We start from the raw sequence: 26047 nt of genomic DNA, 5'->3' as shown, positions 1-26047 counted from the left end.
CACTCACAAGACATGCAGGAAGAGCTAACCAACAGGAAGTTGATAATTCCTGACAAAAGATTATGAGAGAGGATAAGGCCAAATATTCTAGATGTATTCTCTCCAAATAGATGGAGAGGGTGCATGGAATAGTGGATACAAAGCTGGCCTTGGAGTCAGGGATAGCAGTATTCAAATCCTGCTGTGACATATAATATCTGAAACGGGCGGCCAGGTGGCTCAGCAAGTAAGAGCACCAGCTCCAGTGTTGGGATGACCTGGGGATCAAATCCGGGCTCGGATACTTAGCACCACACCCAGAAATTACTGGCCATGTAACCTTGAGCAAGTTACTTAACCCTGATTGCTTTAAAAAAAATTATCTATGAAACCCTTGGCAAATCATGGAGCTTCCAAGTGCCCCAGGCTTTAAGACTGCAAGTTGCAGTGGAATTGTAGATTGGCATTGGTGGAAGGGGTTTCTATACGAGAAAGTTCCTAGTACTTTTGAAATTACAAATCTAGATTTAAAAAATTGGAGATGCTGTTTAGATATTTATGTAGATATATAGTAGCATGAATTAGGATTCTGTGTCTTTCTAAATAGAATAATTCAACACCAGTTCACAATTCATAAATAATTTTTGCTTGGGTTTAGCATGTCATTTACTTTTACCAGTAAATTTGAAAACTGGGAGATGTTCTCCGAGAGCACCTAGTTTAACCTTTTCATTTTACAGATGAAGAAACTGAAGACCAACAAAGGGCAATCATTGGCCCAGAGTTATAAAAGTAGTAAATGTTGTAAACTCTGGGACAGCTAGAGGGCACCACAGTGCACAGAGTGCTGGGCAGAGTTAGAAAGACATATCTTCCTTAGCTCAAATCTGTCCTCAGACAGTTGCTGGCTGTGTGACCCTGGGCAAGTCACTTCACTCTGCCATAGTTTCCACACCTGTCAAATCAGCTGCAGAAGGAAATGGCAAACGCAAACCACTCTAGGGTGTTTGCTAGAAAACCCCAAGTGGGCTCCTGAAGAGTTGGACACAATGAAAGTGCAAAGCAAGTATGGGAGGTGGACATTGCCGACATAGGGAGCAGCATGTAGAAAGGTACAGTGAATAGTCCATTTTGGCTTAGAGCATAGAGAATGTGGAGGAGAGGAATATGAGATAACATTGGAAAGGCGCCGGTGGTACAGATTTTTTTTATAGTTTTGGAGACATTTGAACTGTATTCAGTATGGGCAGTAAGAATTTTCTTGACTTCTCTGAGATGAATAATTTCTCTCTTATAGAAATATTCTGGAAGTCATATGAAATATCCATATAAAGGACTTTTCAGACCCAAAGTACTATATAAATGTGAGCTAGTATATGAATTGGAATGGGGAGAGAATCAGGGTATAGAGACCTGTTAGGAGGCTTTTGCAGTAGTTAAGATAAGTGGTAATGATAGTCTCAAGTGTATATGGTAGAATGTGAAGGGAAAGTGAAAAAAAAATGTATAGTGCCCTAGGAATATCTGAGGAAGGGGAAATCACTTTTACCTAGGGCAGAGAAAATTGGTAAGGTCTGGAAAGGGTTCCTGACACCTCCAGTAAACCTTTTGTTTTTTCCTTGCTTTTTGGAGAGGGCAAGGCAGGGCAATCAGGATTAAGTGACTTTACCCAGGTCACAGGGCTAGAAAGTGTTAAGTGTCTGAGACTGGAATTGAACTTAGGTCCTCCTGACTCCAGGGTCAGCACTTTGTCCACTGTACTAGTTAGCAGCCCCTGCACTAAACCTTTTTTCTCCACAGTCCTGGTAGTGTGTACTTTGTGCCAATCCCTGAAGATTCAAAGATAAAGTTGAAGTGGTTCCTGCCTTCAAGGAGATTATAATCCACTGGAGGGAAACCACAAAGCTTAAAGTAAATAAACAGTAAACATTTGTTGAGTGCCTACTTTGTGCCAGGCAGATAGGTGGTTCAGTGGATAGAGCACCAGGCCTAGAGTCAGGAAGACTCATTTTCCTGAGTTCAGATCTTGCCTCAGACACTTATAAACTGTGTACCCTTGGGCAAGTAACTTACTTAGCCCTGTTTGCCTCAGTTCCTCATCTGCAAAAGAGCTGGAGAAGGAAATGGCTTCATCTTTATCAAGAAAACCCCAAATGGGGTCATGAAGAATCAGATATGACTGAAAAATGACTCAGCAACAAATGTGCCAGGCACTATTCCATGTGCTAGGAATACAAAAAGAGCCAAAAGGTAGTCTGTCCTTAAGGAGTTTTATGATTTAATGGGAGAGACAACATGCAAAGAAATATATACAAAGCAAGCTGTATGCAGGACAAAAGGAAATAATAGAGGTAAGGCACTAGAATTAAGGGGCTGGGAAAGGCTTTCTGTAAAAGATGAGATTTTAGTTGGGATGTAAAGGAAGCCAGGGGAGTCAAATAGAAAATGATAAGTGATTTCTGGAAGGGAGGACTCTTACAAATAAAGTGGATCAGGAGAGACCAGAGGTTCCCAAATGTTCTTGTTTCTTGGTATACTTTGTGTTTTAGTAAATTTTTCAAAGCACCCCTAGGTTAAAAGAAATTAGTAATACTTCTGTATATTAAGTAGCTATGTTCAAACAATAATGATAATAATATATAGCAAGCAGGCCAACTTGACTGGAGTGTATGGTGTGTGTGGGAGTGACATGTCCTAATCATCCTGGTAAGAAAGATTCCATCCAGATTGTTGTAATGGTAATGGGGATTTGAAGATCTTCCTTTCTGCTTGTATTTGCAATCAAACAGGTACTTAGCATCGTCTTTCAAGTTCCTGATAGTATCAAGTATTAAGATCCAGAATTTGTGAATCCCACATTGAGAGGAAGTTGCTAATGTAGCAGGAAGGAGCAGACAAGAGAGGAAGTAATCTCATATATAAAGAAAAGCCCAAGCTAGAGAGCCAGAACTTCTTCTGAGAGTTGCTGAGAACTTCTGAGGGCCAGCCAGGACTGCTTGGAATGAGAATTGCTGAGAGAGAGAGAGAACTTCTAGGATCCTGAAAACTTCTACCAATTGAGAACAGAATGGAGAACAGAACTTGTGGTGGCAGAACTGAGAACTGAAGTAAGAAGAACTGAGAAGAGAATTGGGAAGAACTGAGAAATGGGAAGAGAGGTGAACTGGGAGGAAGCATGGCTATGATGCCAGTACTTTGTCTGTTTTGATGTTACTTCATCAGATTTGTCTGTTGATAGAGGACGTTGCTGTTGTTACAGAAGCCCTGGGACCTTACTGCTGGTTCAGAAGCCTGGAAAGAGGATTTTCTTGTTGTATGCTTACAGAAATCTCAGAAGAGGGTCTTACTGATGCTTTCAGAGGCCCTGGGAATATACTGATGATTTGTGTTGAGTTCTCTGACCTTGTTGGTGGGTCTAAATTGTTTTCACAGGCAGATAGTGAATTGATGATGGTGCTGGCAATGTCCATGAAAGTTACTGTGGCTTTGTTAAGCTTTGTCTTCCTAGGAACAGAAACTGAAGGCCTTGAAGTGGATTAGACACTGAGCTTCAATATGGAATAAGAACTGCACAAGGAGCTGGAAAAGGAACTGAGAGTTGTCTGCCTTTGAACTCAGGTGATAGTTGGATCGATTTGGGCAGGAGGTGGGACCATGTAAGAGGAAGCATGGAAGCTGAGAGCCTGCCTGGAGTCAAGATGAAAAGACCTCTCTTTGGGTATTTAATGCAGACTGAGAAGATCATGATTTACTGTGGCCTAGGGGTAGAGATCTTTGACCTTTACATTTAGATGATTGAGTTAAGGACTTCTATTAAGAAAAAACAAGACTTTTTGTTTGAAGAGATTTAAGACATTGTGACCTAGGAGTAGAGAACTTTGACCTTTGTTCTTTTTGATTGAATTAATGACTTAGTAAATGATTGAGTTACTAAAGCTACAATGCAATATTTAAAGCACCCATGATCATTCGCAAAATATGCCAGACTCTCCAGATAGAGGATAAAACTGAAGGATTTATTTAGATACCAGAAAACAGAATCCCCAAACCAGTAAGCCGATTCCATTATAATACCAAAGATATTCAGAAGCTATAATAATGCTGAGAGCCATGCTATCCTTTAACCTTCCCACAAACCAATACAAGATCAATATTTATTTACTCACAAAACTCTCTATCTTCTTGCCTAAGCTCCTCTTTCTCTACATCCACTACACCATTTGTCTTTTTCCTTTTCTGTCATGTGAGTCAAATTTTATAGATGTGAGGTGATACCTCAAGATCTTTTTATTTTTTTATTTTTAGAGGGGGTAAGGCAGGGCAGTTGGGGTTTCAGTGACTTGCCAAGGTCACGCAGCTAGTAAGAGTTAAGTGTCTGAGGTTGTATTTGAACTCAGGTCCTCCTGACTTCAGGGCCAGTACTCTATTCACTGCTCCACTTAGCTGCCCCTATACCTCAGAGTTTTAATTTACTTTTCAATAATAATTTAGAGCATTTTTCATATAATTGTGGATAGCTTTAATTTATTCTTTTGAAAACTGCCTGTTCATGTCCTTTGACCCTTTATTAGTGGAGCATTCCCCACGGTTTGTTTTTTTTTTTAATTAATTTGGCTCAGTTTCTTATACATTAGGTAAATGAGACCTTTATCAGAAAACCTTGCTGTAAAAATTTTCTCCCAGTTTTCTGTTTTCCTTCTTATTTTGGCTACACTGGTTTTTGTCAGTGCAAAACCTTTTAATTGTTTGCAATTAAAATTAACCATTTTACTTCCTATGGGGATAGAAGTTTTTTATCCTTCTAGGAAGGAGGCATGAAATAATAATAGCTCTGGTTTCTTTGGTATACTACTTTTTACACACTGCTTTTCTCATGACAATCCTTTGAGAGAAATCAATTTTTATCTCCATTTTATGAATTAGGAAACTCAGGCTGGAGGGTAATGACTGGCCCAAGATAACAGAAGCAAGGACTTGAATCTAGGTCTTCTGACTTTAAGACAAATGCCCTTTCCACAACTGTGTGATCTTGTCCTTATGTGCTTGAATTCTCAACTTTCAAGGGACTCCTACTTTGGCTGGAGTGTTCTCTTTGGAAGCCTCTGCTCTTGGCATTTTTGCTCCCTTTCCACCTGTTTCCTATAGCCTGCTTCACCTTCCATTTCTAGTACAAATCTTTTTATTCTTTTTCCTTCCATACAAGCAGGACTTCCAGCCTCTAAGCTTGATGTGATCTCCTAGCTGGAGCAGGGGGAAGGGCCCTGGCTGTTGGATCTGCAGGAAGCTAAGGAAAAAGATCAATCCCAGAGAGGTTCCTGCACAGGTGAGTGAGAGGCACTAGTTAGTGGAAATCCTCATCATCCTTATTGCCATAATTATTCAAATTTTCGAGATATTCTTCCTTCTACCCTATAATTGTACTGTATATACATAATTGTTTTCATATTGTCTGTCCTGTGAAATTGTGAGCTCTTTGAGACTAGTAACACGTTTTGTTTTGTTTTTTTCTTTTTTCTTTCTTTGCCTTTCTTTGTCTCCCCAGTGCTTAGCACAATGCCTGGCACATAGTAACCACTTAATAAGTGCTTGTTCACTGACTGTCTCTAATATTGCAGTGGAAAATGCCTGAGGACAATAGATAGATAAATGAAAAGAGCTTGCTTTGGGAAAAAGCAGAGAGAACCAGAAGATCAAGGGCATTCTGTGCTCTCTAGGGAAGTCCTTGAAAAAGAAAGACTTGGTAAGACAGCATCAACATTGCCTCAGGTGGCCTGTCCATAGCCGTGTGCAGAAAGACTAAGTTTCATTTCAACATTTATCAACTGTCTAGTCTCTAAAATTTTTTCTAGGAACTTTATAAGTGTTAATGACAAGTGGAGAAGTCTGGGTCCTGGGAGCTAGATGAACAGCAGCATGGTAGTGAGAAGAGCACTTGACTTGGAATAAAAACCTAGATTTGCATTTTGGTTCAAACACATAATAGCTATGTGACTGTGGGGAAACCCTACAATTACTCTTAGCTTTAGTTACTTTACTTATGGGGAAAATGCAGATGAAAGAATGTGCATTACCTACCTTATCAGGTTGCTGTGGGGTTTTCTGTAAACCTTGAACTGCTCTATAAATATGACATGTTCCTGTTTTGTTGTTGTTTGTAATCTAGATTAGAGGTGACAAGTTTCCTGACTGGGAATGGTAGGAGGCTGAAGGGAAAGAGTTGCCCAATGAAAGGGTTGAGGATTCAGAGAGGAAACAATTTGGGAACCATTTCCAGTGGGCAGGAATGAAGGGGATAATGCCTTTGCTCACCCAAATGGGAAGGTCAGGTAAGGGTGGCCATCCTCTGGCAGAGCTGTGCCTTTGTCTTTATTTTTGGTTTGAGCTGCTAATGAAAAGCCTTATCTAGACTATTGTATAGATAAGAGCCACTGCAGGGTATGACTAGGGATTAAATCAAGAGTAAACAACTCAATTGGTATGTATTTTCTAGGAAGGTGATCACAGGTGAATAATCTTGGTCAGGGTAAAAAGAGTGAGAAGTAAGAGGAGACTGGTAATTTAGAGATCTGCTTAAGCTCTTTCTCCCCATAGCAGAGCCCCTAACAATTTACTGATGTACCTTACTGATAATATTCTTTAAAAGGTGAAGGAGCCACCAAGGGGAAATCCCAAATGGGGGCTGCTTCTCATTAACAGAGAGATACTGGTTGGAGGGAAATGACTGCTCTGTCCTGTAGTTTACTATTTTCTCCCAAGAGAATGCATAGTAGACCGAGATTTTGGGAAGGCAGAACTCCAAGAGTTCAGAGGAAAATAGGTAGGATGCCATAGATTAAATTCTATAGGAAAAGTTCATCTAGGAGGGATGGGAAATCTCTTGAGAATGAAATTCTAGGTATACAAAGGGAAGAATGTCAATGTGAAAGAAAAATAGGAATTGTCTGAAGAGACTAATGTGGATGCATAGGGAACTCACCAACTCACATTTTTAAAATCATGTACAAAATATGGAAGTAAAGACAGGTAAAAGAGAAAGATAAGAAAATGTGGCATTGTCTTATAAAAGTAGAATCAGGCATGATAAAGCCCAGTATGAGGTAGGGTGGATGAGAACAGTAATAAAGACATTTAAAAATTTCTTTATTAGAAGCTGTATTGGGAGAAAAGGGGAGGACCAAAGAAGGGATAGGCCTGCTGCTTGGTGAATGGGATGATGATGATAATTGAACAGAGAGAGAAGATAGAATGGTTCACTTTTAATTTTGCTTCTCTTTTATACCAAAAAGAATTACTCTTGTACTAGGAGGAACAGAATACAAATGCCTTATAAGGAATTGATAGCCAGACTAAGCAGAGAGATAGTAAGAATGAACCTAGTTGCCCTTGATAAATTCAGGTCACCTAGATAAACTCACTGATTACTGAAACACTTTCAGTGATATTTCAAAGATCTTTGAAAATGAGAGAGATACTAAAGTACCCTATTCTATTTCCTCTTGAAAAAATTCAGTTCTTATGGATGTAGCCTTTTTCCTGAGATAATGGCTTTCCTAATTTCAGAGACAGAGACAGAATGAGACACCATCATCTTTGACTGTCTTTCCCACTATTTCACCTCGTGACATTTCCCTGTAACTTCAGCTTCTGTGTCACACTTCGCCTACCATGCTCTGATAGTTGAATAGTATTTATAGGAACAGGCCTGAAAAATAATTTTGTCTAACCTTTTCAGATTTTAGGGGAGGAAACATGGTTAGGGCAGTAAAGGGACTTGTCTGATGTTACACAGCTTGTAAGTATCAGAGGCAGGATTTCAACAGAGGTTCTGTCATGCCAAATCCAATATTTTTCGGGTTCACTATGCTGACTCTCCTTCTCTTTCTTCTTTGTTAGCACCAATTTAATTGTTTTCTTTCCTAATTCTTCTGGTGCCTAGGGACTCATTACCTAATGAAGTATTCTTTTCTATTTCTCTTATCATTCTAATTACTCCGCCAACAGATATACTTATTTACCTATTCAGGCCATCTCACCACGGACCAGAATATCTATCACATACTTACTGAAAACTTATCTTGTCTTCCATACACACTGGTTATACCTGAAAATTTCTTGCTCTTTCCCAGCTCCTCTGCATAATCTGTTCCACTGATCAAATGTTCCACCCTCCTCAGCTGGTTCACTCTCTGTTCATTATCCCCCTTATCTAGATTGTACCTTTAATAAATTTCTCCTTCTTCCTCTTCCCAACCTTTCACTTTCTTTCTAGATTTTAGTTAGTTCTGAGAACAAGGATAGCTTTGTATAGTGCTTAAAAGAAGTGTCAGTGATGCCTCTCCTAGTGTGTTTTTTTTCTCAGCATAGAGAACATTATATTTTCATTTTCTTGTTTCAGATTTGTAAATAACTGAGAATAAGCAGTTACATGAAAAAGGGGGAAATTTAAAAAGAGCAGAGTCAAATGGAGAAACACTGGAAATAATCCAAAAGGATTTCAATGAAGAACATGAGTTTGGAGAATATTTTAAACCTGAGAGGACTTTAAACATTTATTAGAGAAACTCTACAGCAGTGATTTTGAGGAAATGTTCTTGCCTTAACAAAGGTTTCAGTGAAGCCATGATGACTCACAAGAAAATGATTATAGAGGTAATCACCAAAAAAATGTAATGTATCTGGGGCAGAATCAGCACTCATTGCACATCAGAAGGGAATAACAAAAGAAAAGGACAATGCATATGACAATTGTGGCAAAAACTTTGAGCAGAATGTAGACCTTGTTTTACACCAGAGAATTCACACTGGAGAAAAATTACACAGATGTATTGAATGTGGAAAAATATGTAGTCCAAGCTTATACTTGAGAGAACATGAAAAAATTCATACTGGAGAAAAACCATATAAATGTAATAAATGTTCAAAAGCTTTAACTTATAGCCACCAGTTTATTCAACATCAGTTAATTCATACTGGAGAAAAAACTTTATACATGTGATGAATGTGGTAAAACTTTCAGTGTGAAGTCACAGCTTAATGGACATCAGAGAACTCATACTGGAGATAAGCCATTTGAATGTAATGAATGTCAGAAAACATTTAGTCAGACATCAAACCTTTTTCAACATCAAAGAATTTATACTGGAGAGAAACTTTATGGATGTGATCAATGTAGAAAAGTCTTTGTTGAGAGTTCTCAACTTATATCACATCAGAGAATTTATACAGGAGAGAGACCCTTCAAATGTAATGAATGTGGAGAAGCCTTTATTAAGAACTTGCACCTTATTCAATACCAGAGAATTCACACTAGAGAAAAACCCTATAAATGTAAGTGCTGTGGGAAATCATTCAGTGGACATTCAACTCTTGATCAGCATCAGATAGTTTATACTGGAGTAAAACCATACAAATGTAATCAGTGTGGGAAGGTCTTCAGTTGTCACTCATGTCTTATTCAACATTAGTCAGTTCACACTGTAGAGAAACCATATAAATGTCCTAAATGTTCAATAGGTTTCAGTTGCACTTCAGGCCTTATTTTACATCAGAGAATTCATACTGAAGAGAAACCCTATAAATGTTATGTGTGTGGTAAAGGCTTCTTTCAGAGATCACAAGTTATTCAGGATCAAAGAATTCATACTGGAGAAAAGTCCTATGGAAGTGGTGAATGTGGTAGAGCCTTTGTTCAGAGCTCACAGCTTATTCAACATCAAAGAATGCATACTGAAGAAAAACCTTATGGGTGTGATGAATGTGAAAAATCCTTTAGTCAAAGCTCACTACTTAGGCTGCACCAGAGAATTCATACTGGATAAAAGCTCCACAAATGTACTGAATGTGGGAAAGCCTCCACTTCAAGTTCCTTCTTATCAGGCACAGGAGAGTCCACTCTGGTGAGAAGCCTTATAAATGTCAGGAATGTGGGAAAGCTTTCACTCGGAAGTCAGTTCTTGTTCAGCATCAGGTCATTGATACTAGAGTGAAGCTTTTAGAATGTAATCAGTGTGGGAAAGCTTGTCATAGGAATTGTAATCTTATTCTACATCAGAGAACTCATGCTGATGAGTAATACAACCAAAATAATTTATATTAAACTTTCTGATACTTTAAGCCATATAAAGTTGCCTGGAAAGAACCTGAATGACTGACAAATATGAAAAAACCTCAGATTTGAATCCATTCCTTAAACTACATTAGAGAACCAATATGTAACTATAAATGTAACGCATGCCAACAAGGCTGCATTTGTGCATTTGTAGCACCCTTCATTTAATTTATATCTGAATAGTCATACAAAAAAAATCAACGAGAATGTGAGAGTGGCTTTACTAATACCTCATTTTTAGATCTTACAACTTTTTAGAGGTGGCAGATCCTCAGAAGTCATCTGACCTTTACTTGTAAAGGAAAAGGAATTTGCCTGCATTATCCCTATCAAATGGTTTTCCAGTCTCAGCTCAAATTCTTCCAATGATAGGGATTCTTCTACCTCCTGAGCAAGGTTATTATCCTTTTAGACAACATTTTGTTCAGAATTTTTTCCTCGCGTTATACTGAAATCTGCCTGTCTGCATCTTTAAGCCATTGCTCTTAGTTCTGCTTTGGTGACAAAATTTGGTCCTTTTCCCTCATTTTAGACTTTTGTGATATTTAAGGTGAGCCATCATGCCTTCCCCAAAGTTTTATTTTCCCTAGAACAGTGGTTCTCACACTGTGGTCCAAGACATCTTTTTAAGAGGTCCCTCAAGGCACAACTATTTTTATGTTAGTAGTCAAATGTTTTAATTTTTGATATAGATATAACCTATATAAACAAAGTTCTTTTCTGGGGGAGCAAGTGGGAAGGGCCTGGTACTGATGCACCTGATACCAAAAGTTTTAGAATCACTGGTCCACACTAAACATTCTTCAACTCAATTGAAGTTATCTTCATTTTTCCCACTGTCCTGTTTGCCCTCCTTCAGATAGTCCAGTTTTTCAATGTTCTTCTAAATTTATGGTGCTTTGAAATGAATACAACAGTCCAGATTGAGGTCATGCCTGCATTATTTCAGCCTAATATCATGTTAGCATTTTTGTTAAATATCTTAAATATTTTGGGGTTCCTTATAATTTTCTTGAGTCATACTGAGTTTGCAATTCAGCAAAACCCCTAGGTATTTTTCATGTGATTTATTTTCTAACCATCCCTTTTAATTTTGTATTTATATATCTGATAATCCAAATGTAGGAGTTTTCATTTATTTATATTAAGTTTCATTTCATTTCAGTTGGCCCTGACTCATAACCTGAAACTTCTTTGAATCCTTACTCTGACCTTCAAAGTTTTTGTTATCTCTCCCATATCTGAAAACAGTGACATGAAATCCATATGTGTAATGTTTGTAGCTTTGTTAAATGGCAGGATCTATACTGTAACAAAATATGATTAAATCCGTTAACTTTCTCAAGGGAAGGACCCTCATCTGTTTAGTTTGCTAGATATGAAGAAAAAATTGACATGACAAATATTATCTTTAATTGTAAACATATGGCCTCTGCTTCTCATTTGATACATCTCAATCTTCTTCTGTCTTTTTTGCTCTTTACTCTATTCATCAGTCATTTATTTTGTACCTATTTTGTACTGTTAAGGCACTGTTAGGCATGAAGGGAGATTGAATCATTACTATACATTTTTTAATATAAATGGCACTGGAACTTCTCTCTTGGAGCTATCCTCTTACAATAAACATGCAGTAGTTGTAGTGCAAAATATAATAGAATCAGACCTTGTGCTAAGCACATTTGAATAGTCTTGCAGTCTCCCAGCCATTGATATTACTCCTTTTCCCATGGTTTTAAAACTTTTTTTGCCTGCGCTGACATGAATGTCTTCCCTCCCCAAAACAATCAGAGCTATGTCCCAGGCCCTCACTCTAAACTCATCCTTCATGATTGTATTTCCTATGACATCATTTATCTCTATGTAGGTGAATCACAGACACATACATACAGATACATATGTGTGTGTGTGTGTATGCAACCACAGCCTCTCCTGAACTCCCATCCAATACCACCAATTGCCTATTGGTCTTTTTCATTTTGATATCCCATAAACATCTCAGACGCAACATTGAGAGGTATAGTAGACTGGACAAACTATTGGCTTTAAAGTCAGGAAGACTTGGGTTCAAATCCCAGCTCTAAATCTATGAATGAAAGATTCCAGTGCCCCTCTTCTGAACTTCCCTAATTCTTTGAAGGGCACCATCCTTCTGAGATTCACAACCTCAAACTCTGCCTCATCCCACATATCCAATCAAATGTCAATTCTACAACCTCTTTCAAGTTTATTCCCCATCTGTTTCCTTCACAGGTACATCCCAAATTCAGATGTCATCTCTTACTGGGGATTATTGTAATGGTCTTCTTATTGGTCTTCCCCTCTCCCCTCTTCATTTTAGCCCCGTATTCCAAAAATGATGTTCCTAAAACAAATTTAACCATATCACTCCCCTGCTCAGTAAACACCAGTGGCTCCCTGTAATTTCTGATATCAAATCAAAACTCCTCTGATATTTCAAGCTCTTTATAACTTGGCTCCAGTCTGTCTTTCCAGCCTCATAGTACATTAATCCTCTTCCTTGTTCTGCAGTCCAGACAGAGTGACATTGCTGTTCCTCCACATGACATTCCATCTCCTATCTCCTTTTCTAAGACTGTCCCCCATATTTAGAATGTAGTTCTTCACCTGTGCGTCTTAGAATCCCTAGCTTATTTTAAAGCTCAGATCAGTGCCACCTTCTATAAGAGACCTAGCTTGATCCTTTACGCTGCTAGCACTTGTTTAAATTACATTGTATATTTCATGTGTATAGTTTGTCTCCCTTGATAGAATGGAAGCTCCATGAAGACAGAATGTTTTTTTCCTTCGTGCTCTCAGCACCCAGCACATTACCTGACTTATAAGCAGCAGCCTAATAAATGCTTATTGATTAAAGTGAGTTTGGCGTCCAGTCCAATACATCCTTGAAAAATATTCCCTACTGTAACTTCCCTGACAAGGAGTGACACATCCGTTTGAAAATTCAGGGGACTCTGGACAAACTACTGAATCTCCTTAACCCTCAGTTTCCACATCTGTAAAAATAAGGATACGCCATGCCTGGCTGGATTTGGCTAAAGCAATGGGAGCTGTTACTTGAGTATGCGACCCACCGGCTCCCTCTAAGCAGCAGCTGTTTCTGGGATCCCTCCTGGGAGGCATCTAGTCTTGCAGGTGCTGGCCTGGGGCCGGGCTCGGAAGGGGCGGGGGAAGCCTCCTCACGCTCCGCCCAGCTCCGCTGTGGCTCAGGCCAGTGAGACGGCGAGGCCTCCTGTGAGCCTAGAGGGGCCGCACGTGGCCAGGAGGGAGAGCTGGTCCGTGCCTACCCTCTTCTCCTGGCCTCCGGCTTCTTGCGGAGCTGCTTCCGGCTCTTGTCAGCCTTGGCCCTTGGGGGACTCCCTAAAGGTCCTCGGATCTGTAGTTTCCGATTGGGGAGGGGCTGAGTCCAGGTTGGGGATGGGAGGAGTCTTGCAGTCACAGGACTTCAGACATCTTGGGCGCTTCGCTATCATCTCCTGGACTCACTTGGACAGTGGCGGTAAACTGAGGCTCCAGCAGAGGAAGGGATTTGCGGGAGGCCCCACCCTTGAGAAGAGAATGTGTGAGATTTCATTCATTCAGCCAGCAGACCACAGTGCCGCAAATACTCGTTAAGTGACTGCTGTGTGCAGAGCCCAGGGCAGGGAGATGTGGGATATTGAGGAGATAGGAGATGTGGTGTATGGTCTCCCCTGATAGAGTGTAAGCTCCTTGAGGGCAGGAACTCTTTCATTTTGGACTTTGCTTCCCGACCTCCATCCCCAGCTCTGTGCCTGATGCATAGTAGCCGACCATGCTTGTTTATTGGTTGAATTTTGGTTGATAGGTCTTGAGGGAGGTGACTTCCCTCCAAAACAGCCGTCCAGCCTCTGCTTGTGACTTGTAGCACTGGGAAGCTCACTATCCAACCAGGCAACGCAGACCACTTTGGGATAGGTTATGGTTGTTCACAGAAGGGACTTCAGAGGGCAGCTAGTCCAAGGACTTACTCGACAGCCTCCTTGACAAACTAGTCATTCAGCTTCCACTGGAAGACCTCCTGTGAGAGGAAAGGGATACTTGCCTAGGCAGCCCATTCCATTCAATTCTGCAAGACTTCACTGAATGCCTTCTATGTTCCAGGCAACCTTGCAAGGCTCTGAGAATACAAAAGCAAAACTGAAACAGTCTCTTTCTTCAAGAAGCTTATATTCTATAGGAGGAATCAAATGTATACCTATGTCTATATGAGTGGTGGTATGGTACAAATGGAAAGTGTGCCTGATTTGGGGTCAGACCTAGGTTTGAATCCTGGCCCTACCTAATAGTGTGACCTTGTTCAAATAACCTCTCTGGATCTTTGTTTCTCATCTGTAAAGTGAGAGGGTTAAACTAGATGGCCTCTGAGGTTCTTTCCAGCTCTTGGATCTTTGGTCCTGGGAAATGAGTAAATACAGAACCAGTACAAGGTAATTTTAGGAGGGAAGCAACAGCAGGCAGAAGGGATTAGGAGAGGTAGTCATGTAGGCTAGGGATGTAGGAGGTGATGTATGAGATGAGTTTTGAAGGAAACTAGTGGCTCTTAGGAGGTGCTAAGTGAGTAGGGATATATTCAAGGCATCAGGGCAGCCTGGCCAAAGGCAAGGAGACAGGAGATGGATGGTCATGTGTGAGGAACAGCAAGATTAATAAAATATATTCTAAGTTTAGGCTAATGGGTATATTCCTGCTCAGTGTGTTTGTACAAACAGGTCTGGGGAAATAATGATTCTCATTATTAAGAGGGGTGATAAGGAAATTGATGTCTTTTTGACCAAGATTTGACTGAGCTAAGTCACTTACCCCTAGATAACCCACCTTCCATTTGTTTAACCAATCAGAATTGACTAAACCCCATCTAGGAAATACCTCATCTTCTAAGGGCATATAAACTGTGATCCCACCATCGTTAGGGGCCTTTGATGTAACAGAGATAGTCAAATGACCATCCTTTTATTAATAACATGCTGGACTTATTAATAAAATGATTAAATTGCCCAGAAAAAAAAGATTAATAGGCTCTATGAAAGAGTAATGTATATTAAGGTGGCAGAGGTAGGTCTAGGTAGGTTGTGATGAGCTCTAAGTGTCAGAAAAGTTTGAATTTGATCCTAGAGATAGGATGGAGTCTCCAGAGTTTGAGGAGCAGGAGTCCAAGCTATGGTCAGACCTATGTTTTAGGGATATCATTTTGGCAGCTTTTGGAGGATGAATTGGAGAGAGGAGAGACTTGAGGCAGGGAGACAATTAGGAGGCTATTGTAAATAGTACAGGCAAGAAGTGATGAGGGCCTGAACTAGGTTGGTGGCCTTTTGAGTGTTACAGAGTCCCTAAGACTTAGCAACTGGAATGGGGAGAGAAAGGAATCAAGAGTGAGTGAATTAAAAGGCATTTACTGTTTATTATGTTCCAAGCACTGCTATTTATAACTAGGGTTATAAATAGAAATCCCAGACACTTCTGGCTTTCAAGGGATCTTATTCTAAAGTGAGGGAGATAAAACATTTAAAAGAGTGAATATGCAGAGAAAATGGCAAGGCCCAGCACCTTAGGTGCAGTTGCAGGTCAGATGACAACACGTGGTGTTGTTTCATCTTTTCAGGATTGTTCTTAGCAACTCACTGCTCACCCAGGTGGTGTTAGTGTCCGCTTTAACATTATGAGCATATGGTATATGACCAGAAAGATGATGGTGCCCTCAATGGAAATAGAGGCATTCAGATGAGGGATGAGCTTATGGGTAAAGGTAATGATTTTGGTTTGGGATATTTTGGATTTGAGATGCCTAAAATTCATTGAGTGAGAAATGTTCAGAAAACTGTTGGTGATGTGGCAGGAGACTGGGGCTTAGACAGAGACTAGGGCTAGATATATAGACCTGGGAGTCATAAGATGAAATCCTTGGGAGCTTGTGTGAGAGCAGAAAGGAGATTTAAGGACAGAATCTTGGGGCACACCCAGACTTAAGGAGTAGAATGTGGGTAGTGATCTGGCAAAGGACTCTCAAGAGTGGTTAGGTAGGAAGAGAACCAATAAAGTAGTGCCATGAAGATGTAGAAAAGAGAACATATGTTGTAGAGAAGAGGTACTGAAACACAAAGGCTGCATGTGGACAGCCAGAGCGTTCCCTTATGGGAACCAGATTAAAATAAAGAATGCAACAAAGCATAGATAAATGTTGATGTGATTTCCTAAGTCAGTATGTGCCCACAGGGAACCTTAACTGTGGTTTAGTGGCTCCCCTCCCCATTTCTTTTGAGTTTGACACCACTGTTTCAGAGGATGCAGGTTGAGACAGAATTAACAAGATTTCTCAGTTAGTTAAATTATGGGGAGGGAAGAGTCAAAGATGACTTCTAAGGTTGTGAATGGGGTGACTGGAAGAAGGTGGTGCCTTCATCAGGAAGAGGGAAGTGAGGAATGGTTAGGTTTAGAGACAGTGAATGAGTTTTGTTTTGCATGTGGCGAGTTTGCAATAACCATGGGCCTTCTAGATAATTTCTAGCAGGAAGCTGGAGGTGGAAGACTAGAACTCAGGAGAGGTGTGATATATGTGTATGTATATGTGTGTGTGAATATACCTACATATATGTGTGCACACGCACACATATATATGAATATTTGGTGATCTCCATAGAGTAGTTATTTTAACCCCCTGAAAATGGAGAAGGTCATTTTGAAAGCATATAGAGAAAAGAGAAGAGGACCCAGGCTGGAGCCTTGGCTATTTCCACAGTGATTCCACTTTGGTTCAGCTTTTATTGTTAAGACGTTTTGATATTGATATTGATATACCTCACTAATTTTTAACTAAATTCTCCTAGTTCTATCTGGGGCCTCTTCTTTTTCTTTAAAAATATATTTTATTTTCAAATCATTAACATTTCAAATGTTCATTTCCAAACATATTCCTCCTTAAATGCTCAAAAATAAAGAGAATAAAATGTCATCTGAACCAACTAACACATCAACTGTGTCTTAGAGGAGATGGAATATTTGACATCTATAGTCCCTGACTGTGCTAAAAGAAGAGGGAGATGTTTTTTTTCAACTCTTCTCTGGGGTCAAGGATGGCCATGATAATTATATAATAGTACTCCTCCTTCCATATGACAGTTTTTCATATATGCAAGCCTGTCTGAAAGTGAGAAGAGGGACTTAGAAGAAGGTTTCCTTCTCCCCACATGTAGAGAATATTTAATCAGGGATGACTGAGGTTCTGAACTTAGGTAACTGGTAGAATGGTGACAGTATGAACAGAAACCAGCTGAGTGGCTCAGGGTCTAGAGAACTGGCCTTGAAGCCATGAAAGCCTGAATTCAGATCCCATCTTGGGCACTTAACTAACTATGTAACCCTAGATGAATAGCTTAACTTCTATCTGCAGCAATTTTTTCCTTTATTTTTTTTTAAAGAGAGGCTAATAACAAGTACCTTGCAGGGTTTTTCTGAGGCTCTCATGAGATAACATCTGTGAAGCAGTTTGCACACCTTAAAGTGTTATATAGCTAGTAATTATTATAATTTAATAGGGAAGTATAGAGGAGGTACAGATTTAGGAAAGAAAAGGGTGCAGCTTTAGGAGTTAATATGAGTTCTGGTTGGGAATTATTAGTTTGGGAAGCTTATAAGACATGCAGGAAGAGCTAACCAACAGGAAGTTGATAATTCCTGACAAAAGATTATGAGAGAGGATAAGGCCAAATATTCTAGATGTATTCTCTCCAAGTGCATGGAATAGTGGATATAAAGCTGGCCTTGGAGTCAGGGATAGCAGTATTCAAATCCTGCTGTGTCATATAATATCTATGAAACCCTTGGCAAATCATGGAGCTTCCAAGTGCCCCAGGCTTTAAGACTGCAAGTTGCAGTGGAATTGTAGATTGGCATTGGTGGAAGGGGTTTCTATACCAGAGAATCTTCAATACTATTGAAATTACAAATCTAGATTTAAAAAATTACAGATGCTGTGTAGATATTTATGTAGATATCTAGTAGCCTGAATTAGGATTCTGTACCTTTCTCTCTCTCTCTCTCTCTCTTTTTTTTTTTTTTTGCTTTTTGGAGGGCAAGTGGAGTTAAGTGACTTGCCCAAAGTCACACAGCTAGTATGTGTTAAGTGTCTGAGGTCAGATTTGAACTCAGGTCCTCCTGATTCCAGGGCCAGTGCTCTGTTCACTGCACCACCTAGCCGTCCCCCTGTATCTTTTTAAATAGAATAATTCCATTCTAGTATACAATTCATAAATAATTTTTACTTGCCTTTAGAATGTCATTTACTTTCACTAGTAAATTTGAAAACTGAGAAGTGTTCTTTGAGAGCACCTAGTTTAACTTTTTCATTTTACAGATGAAGAAACTGAAGACCAACAAAGGGCAATCATTGGCCCAGGATTATAAAGGTAGTAAATGTAAACTGTGGGACAGCTAGAGGGCACCACAGTTCACAGAGTGCTGGGCAGAGTAAGGAAGAACTATCTTAGTTCAAATCTGTCCTCAGACAGTTGCTAGCTGTGTGACCCTGGGCAAGTCACTTAACCCTGTTTGCCTCAGTTTCCCCATATGTAAAATCAGCTGCAGAAGGAAATGGCAAACCACTCCAGGGTGTTTGCCAGAAAACCCCAAATGGGGTCATGAAGAGTTGGACACAATGAGAAAGACTTACCAGCAACAACAACAGTTAAAGTATTATAACCTGGGGGCGGCTCTGTGGCGCAATGAATAGAAGATGAACCCTGGAGTCAGGAGGACCTGAGTTCAAATCTAGCCTCAAACACTTAACACAAAAACTGGCTGTGACTTTGGGCAAGTCACAATCCCAACTGCCCTCAAAAAAAAAAAGTCTTATAGCCAGAAATTCACTTCAGGACAAATAATGACCATAAGGCTTCAGAAAAGATAGAACAACTTTGAATTAGCTTGAAAGCAAGGTTCAGAGGAGATTTTCTTCTTGCAGTAAATGGGCTGATGTGTATGTCTGTCAGGGTCTCAGTCTGTCTTGCCCCTCTAGGAATCTCTTAATCTTTCTGTATTGGGGACTATGGAGCTTTATTATGTAACTCACTGTAGTGCTTCAGAAATTCCCCTTTATCCCACTCCTCACTCCCATTACCTCAGTCCCCATGGCAGCTAGACCAAGGGGCTGGTAGTGATTTAGTGATGTGGAAGAGAGGGACTGTATTATGGACCCCCTTTAAGATCTGTGGTTCCAGGTGATCCCCAGTGGGTGTGAATAGGGGAACCACAGGGTAGGTCCAGTGTCACTCTTGCATCCTTTGTCTTTTTCCATCATCTGCCTGCTCCCCAAGTACCTGTGCCCTTCCCCCTGAGGCAACCCAGGAGAATAAGTGATGGCAGCTCTTCATCTAACATTGATGGCGACTCAATCCTAGGTGAGCTTTCCTTTCCTGGGAAGCTGCCTGCTATTATCTCCTCCAAGTGGAGATAAAAGTTAATAAGTTCTGGCAGAGTTATACTTAGCCTCCTGTAGGAGGGCTTTCTTTACTGATGAATTGCCTTGGACCAACTATAGGAAGGTTTAAGATAGCTAGAGCATTGATTAAGTACTTGCTGTGGTCTGAGTAATTGCACTGTACTAAATACTGGGGATAGAAATACAAGAAAAAGGAAAATTGTCCCTGTCCTCCAAGAACTTAGATCCTAATGGTGGAAGATAACTGATAAAAAAGAATCAATAAACAGGGCAATATACCCAAGCAGGGCAGGGTAGAAAAGTCAGGCAGTGGTGAACTGAGCTGAGTTAGAAGTGAACAGGCAGGGTGGTTAGGTGGCATAGTGAATAGAGCACCAGCTCGGGAGTCAGGAGGACTTCAGTTCAAATCCTGCCTCAGACACTGTCACTTAACCCCAACTGCCCTTCCTTCCCCTCTTCAAAAAGAAAAAAACCAAACAAGTGAGCATGGCTGGTGTAGGTACTTCCTCAATGGAGCTTTTAGGGGGGAACTTGTCATTTGGAGGAGGTGGCTCTAGGGTAGGAAGCAGTGCTAACATGAGAAGGCTACTAGGGCAGAGGTAGAAAAGTAGTGGGCGTAGTTATGGTCTAAAGTAAGCAGAGTTTGAAGAGGGGCATTTGTGTTTGCTTACCTTCTATCTTTCTTCCCAGATATCCACTGTTTCCCCTGCCATCCTCACCTTCACCTTGACCTTTTAAAATCATTCCATCTAAGCTCTTATTCTGTACCATGGTTGGATATAGATGTGCCATCATGCTTTACCCTGACCTTGACCTTGCTGGTGTCTCATTGATTGATTGCACCATTGTTTGCTAGCCTACTTGTGATTTCATTGGTATTGGCACTCTTCCCTTACCTAACTGGTGGTTTCAGGAGTTGAGGGCAAAAAAATTCATCCCTGACAAGCATGCCTCTGATAATGAGTCTCTTGGCACTTAGCTTGGCTGCTCCCCAGATGATAGACAAGCACAACCCTGGTGGCCCAGCATTTCTAGCTTAGTAGGACCTTTTTTTCTATAGCATCTTTAGGCATTTTGGTCCTGGGATGCTGTAGCAGCAAGCACCCCAAGCGCGTCCTCAGGGTTTGCAGCTACCACAGGTTCTTGGATCTGCTTTGTTAAAGGAAAGCAACTCAGAATGGGTTAACAAGCTTACTTTAATCAGTCAGACATATATCGTATACCTTGTTCAGGGGAAAAAGGTCAGCACCCCGAACTTCAAAGCATACAGGCAGAATTATCAAGACAGAAACAGATCAAGTAGACAGATTTCCAAACTGTCCAACCATTACATCCATACCCAGTCAACATCTGGGTTTCCACATCTGGGTTTTTCAAAGCCGGGGGACTCTCAACAATGGCTTCCCAGAATTCAGATCAAATCACAGAACACTTCTCAAAGTGAGTCCCAAAACAAAGCTACACATCAGGGCTTATATAGCCTTCTCCTGGCTCAGAGAATGAAATAACCTTATTGACCCACTGGCCAATCAAAAAGTATTTACTGAAAAACAAGCCTCCCTCCCCAGGCTTCTGGTGCACTTTAGCCTAGGGGCAGGGAAGATCTTCCAAATTTGCATTCCCATTACAGATGCACTTGTGTTTACTTTCCTTTTTCTCCCTGAAATCCTGCAGTCTTTATGCTCATTTCCTTCTTTTGTCACTCCCAGTACCCATTGCTGAATCTGATGCCTAGATTCAGCTCTGTTCCACCAGATTCTTGCAGCCTGTCCCAACATAAATGCTGTTTGCCTTCTGTTATGGGGCAGGGAGTCTTTTCTTAAGGCACACTATTTATTCTATTCTGCTCTCTCTGTAGGGTAGGAAGAGAAGGGAACATTTGTGAACCCGAGCTTTCCCTTTCCTGGCAGGGTGAAAGATTAAATTTATAGTGTTTCAGTCAGCATTAACTCAACAAATACTTATTCAGTGCCAGCTGTTTACATTGCCAAGTTCTTGTCAGCACACTGTGGGAGTACACAGGAAAGCTCATATAAGACATCTGTGTAGAACACAGTATTGTACCAGGGCTAGTCAGGATTCATGTTCTTATTTGGGCATGTTGATGGTATGCTCAAAGTTTTTTTTTTTTTAAATAAAATATTAGCAAATAGGCTACAGTATCATATTTGAAAGATGATGGCTACATATGTACAAAAATGTTTTTAGCAGCTCTTTTTGTAGTGACAAAGAATTGGAAATTAAGGGGGTGCCCATCAATTGGGGAATGGCTGAACAAGTTGTGGTATATGCATGTTATGGAATACTATTGTGCTATAAGAAATGAGGAGCAGGCAGTCTTCATATTTACCTGGAGAGGCTTAAAAGAACTGATGCTGAGTGAGAAGAGTAGAACCAGGAGAAATTTGTACACAATTACAGACACAACGTATGTGTGATGACCAACTTTGATAGACTGGACTCTTCTCAGCAATGCAGTGATATAAGTCAATCCCAAAAGACTCATGATGGAGAGAAAAATGTGCATCCAAAGAAAGAACTAAGTTTATATCCAGGTGGAAGCAAAATACCTGATCTTTTTCGTTCTCTTATTTGATCTTATGTCCTCTTTACCATTTTTCATTCCAGCCAATACAATCAGTCCTTATAACCTGACCAATGTATAATGTGAAAGTATTTACAGATCCTATACTTGACTATAAGCTGCCATGGGGGGAGGAGGGGAGGGAGGGGGACAAATTGTGGAATTGAATCCTGTAAACTAAAAGGAAACAAATTAATAAAATTAAAAAAAAAAAAAGATGTTGGCTAGATGGCAGCTAGATGGTAAAATGGTTATAGAACTGGGCCTAGTCAGGAAAACTTAAATTCAAATGTAGCCTCATTCACTTAATTGGGCAAGTTTACCCTCTACTTGCTTCACTTTCCTTAATTGTAAAATGGGGCTAAGAATAGCACCTACCTCCCAGTGTTGTTGTGAGCATCAAATATTTGTAAAACGCTTAATATATGCTCGGCACATAGTAGGTGCTATTATTATCATACACTATGATAGGTTGGATTTATACTAGGAATACAAGATTAGTTCAACATAAGAATGACTAAATAGAATAAATCATGCTAATAATAAAAAAAATAAAAATCATGTTTATATGAGTAGATACTAAAAAAACAATTTTCCCAAAATTCACACCCATTTCTGTTAAAAACAGTAGAAATCACAAGAATAAATGGACATTTCCTTAATATATTAAATAATATCTATATAAAATGAAAATCAGACATTGCATATAATGGAGTAATAAAAAGGGCCTTTCCCGTAATATTAGAGGTAAAGCAAGAATCTCCATTACCACCAATACTATTTAGTATCATAGTAGACATGCTAGCTATTAGAATAGGAGAAGAAGAAACTGATGGAATAAAAACAGTCAAAGAAGAAATCAAATTGTTGCTTTTTTTTTGCAGAGGATATGATGGTCTACCTAGAGAACCCTGAAGAGTCAACTAAAAATCATTTGAAACAATTCAGCAAATTTTCAGGATATAAAAAAATCCATAGAAGTCATCATGTCTCTGAGATAGAGACAGAGAAACTCCATTCTAAATAACTACAGAATGTATAAAATACTTGAGAATTTTTTTTACCAAGACTCACGTGAACTACAGTGAATGCAACTATAAAACACTTTATTGAAACAAAGACAGAGGGGCAGCTAGGTGGTGCAGTGAATAGAACACCAGCCTTGGAGTCAGGAGGACCTGAGTTCAAATTCGGCCTCAGACACTTAACACTTACTAGCTGTGTGATCTTGGACAAATCACTTAACCCCAATTGCTTCCCTGCCTTCCCCCCTCCAAAAAAAAAAAGAAATACATTGGAGAAATATTAATTGTCTATGAGGAGTCTATGCTAATAAAATGACAGCACTGCCCAGATTAGTTTAATTATTCAGTGTCATGGCATCTGAACCACCAAAAGATTATTTTATAGAGTTGGGGGGTCGCGTGGTACAATTCATCTAGAGAAAAGGCCAAGAATCTCAAGAGAAATAATAAAAAAGAGAAATAAGAAGGAAGTCCAGTAGTACCATGCCTCAGACTATAGTACAAAGTAATAATTATCAAAACAATTTGATACTGGTTTAAAAATAAACAGGTCAGTCAGTGGAACAGATTAGATATGAGATATACATAGGTAAATAAACAAAGTAATATAGGGCTCATTAAACATAAATGACTCCAGCTACTGAGGTAGCTCTTCAACAGATACTGCCAGAAAAACCAGAAAACAGTCTGGCAGAAATTATGTGTAGACTAATATTTCACAATGGTGAAATAAATTCCAAATGGATACATGACTTAGACTTTAACAGGTGATATAAGCAAAATAGTGGAGCAAGGAAGAAATTAATCTTTCAACTCTGGATAGAGAAAGTTCATAAAGAAGACATAAAGAGAATCTCAGATCTTATATATCTCAGAAGATAAGATGGACAATTTAGATTATATAAAATTTTAGGTTTTTTCCCCAATGAAAACCAATACAGTTAAATTAGAAAAAAATAATTACTGGGAAAAAATCTTTATAGCAAATTTCCCTGATAAAGGTCTGATTTTCTAGATATATAGGGAACTGAGCCAAATTTATAAGAACAAGAATAATAACCCCAGTAGATTAATGGTCAAAGATGTGAATGGTAGTTTTTCAGAGAAGAAATCCAAGCTATCAGTATTCATTAAAAATGCTCCAAATCAATAATCATTAGGGAAATGTGAATTGAAACAGCTCTGAGGTTCCATCTCATACTCATCAGATTGGCAAAGATAAAAAAAAGAAAATGGCAATTGTTGGAAGGACTTCAGTAAAAAAAAAACATGCTAAAGAACTGTTTGGGGACCTGTGAATTGATTTAGCCATTTGGAAAACAACTTGGAACTGTGCCCCCAAAGTCACTAAACTGGGTATACCCTATAACCCAGCTATATCACTACTAGGCCTGTACCCAAAGAGATCATAAGAGGAAAAGATCTCACGTACAAAAATATTAATATCTCCTTTTATAGTAGCAAAGAACTGGAAACTAAACGGGTACCTGTCACTGGGTTATTTAATTATATATATATATAATAAATTATATAATTATGTTATATGAATGCAATGGAATATTATTGTGCCATTAAAAAGTGACAAAATGAATAGTTTCGGAAAAAAAATCTGAGAAGGCCTGTATGAACAGATGGAGAATGAATTGAGTAGAACCAGAACAATATATACAATAACAGCAACACTGTAAAGATAAACAACTTTGAAAAGTTGAGAACTCTGATCAATGCAGTTACAAAGGCCTAATGATGAAGCTGCTACCTACCTCTTAACAGAGGTGATGGACTGAGGCATACACTTTTGGCCATAATCAATGTCAGAGTTTGCTTTACTTGACTTTACATACTTGTTACAAAGATTTTTTTTTCTATTGTGGGGGAGTGGGTAGAGGAGGGGAAGTAGGGATAGGGTAGCCAGAAGGAAAAAAAGGAAAAGAAGAGTGGGTCATTGTGGAATCTTTTTAAAAAATATAGAGAACAGAAGGAAAGTCAGGAAGAAACATAGACAAATAGGACAGCTTTGAAAGTTCCAAACTGAACTTACGTATCTTTTTTTTTAAACAATCGCGGTTAAGTAACTTGCTCAAGGTTACATGGCCAGTTATTTTTGTGTGGGTGCCGAGTACCTGAGGCCAGAACCGATCCCAGGTCTCCCAACACTGGGGCCAGCACTCTTACTCACTGCCCCACCTGGCCGCCCCTAAGCAATTGGGGCTAAGTAACTTGCTCCAGGTTACACGGCCAGTTATTTTGTGTGGGTGTTAAGTATCTGAGCCCAGAACCCATCCCAGGTCTCCCAACTTTGGGGCTGATGCTCTTACTCACTGTGCCACCTGGCCGCCCCTTATATATCCTTTTTTAAAAAGCAAGCTGTACATAGTAGAGATATACAGTTTCATGGATAATCCTCTTTTTCTATTCTGCTATGTATATGAAAATCCTCATTTTATTTGATGTTTAAGTTCAGAACAAATTGAAAAATAAAACAATGTAATAGAGCAGCCAAGAAGAATAATGAAATTTCATTAGGAGGTGTAATGTTGTAGCAGCAAGCACCCCAAGCGTCCTCAGGGTTTGCCGCCCATACAGGTTCTTGGATCTGCTTTGATAAAGGAAAGCAACTCAAAATGTGTTAACAAGCTTACTTTAATCAGTCAGACATATATCGTTTACCTTGTTCAGGGGAAAAAGGTCAGCACCCCGAACTTCAAAGCATACAGGCAGAATTATCAAGACAGAAACAGATCAAGTAGACAGATTTCCAAACTGTCCAACCATTACATCCATACCCAGTCAACATCTGGGTTTTTCAAAGCCAGGGGGGCTCTCGACAATGGCTTTTCAGAATACAGATCAAATCACAGAACACTTCTCAAAGTGAG

The 26047-nt window shown here is 39.6% G+C and overlaps 1 protein-coding gene across 1 annotated transcript; it reads left to right on the top strand.

The window, feature by feature from the left end:
* Positions 1–1047: 1047 nt before the first annotated feature.
* On the top strand, positions 1048–9797 carry LOC138167971 (zinc finger protein 383-like). Its single transcript, XM_069096951.1, has 3 exons — positions 1048–1091; positions 8996–9306; positions 9493–9797. Exons 1-3 carry the CDS (start codon positions 1048–1050, stop codon positions 9795–9797), a joined length of 660 nt encoding a protein of 219 aa, XP_068953052.1.
* Positions 9798–26047: the final 16250 nt, after the last annotated feature.

This window comes from Petaurus breviceps, unplaced genomic scaffold, assembly GCF_028583685.1.
Source record: "Petaurus breviceps papuanus isolate PSGF00001 unplaced genomic scaffold, PetGlider_PUasm1.0 339, whole genome shotgun sequence".
In the NCBI taxonomy this organism is placed as follows: Eukaryota; Metazoa; Chordata; class Mammalia; order Diprotodontia; family Petauridae; genus Petaurus; species Petaurus breviceps.
Note: the sequence above shows the minus strand (reverse complement) of the source record. Positions and strands in the feature narration are given on the sequence as shown.

What these genes read in the sequence shown, in the direction of transcription:
- LOC138167971 (XM_069096951.1), top strand. Translation starts at nt 1,048, where the DNA reads ATGGGAGGTGGACATTGCCGACATAGGGAGCAGCATGTAGAAAG. An exon ending in AGGGAGCAGCATGTAGAAAG is followed by an intron (nt 1,092 to 8,995) that starts GTACAGTGAATA and finishes TAAAACTTTCAG; the next exon opens with TGTGAAGTCACAGCTTAATG. An exon ending in TAGAGAAAAACCCTATAAAT is followed by an intron (nt 9,307 to 9,492) that starts GTAAGTGCTGTG and finishes AATGTTCAATAG; the next exon opens with GTTTCAGTTGCACTTCAGGC.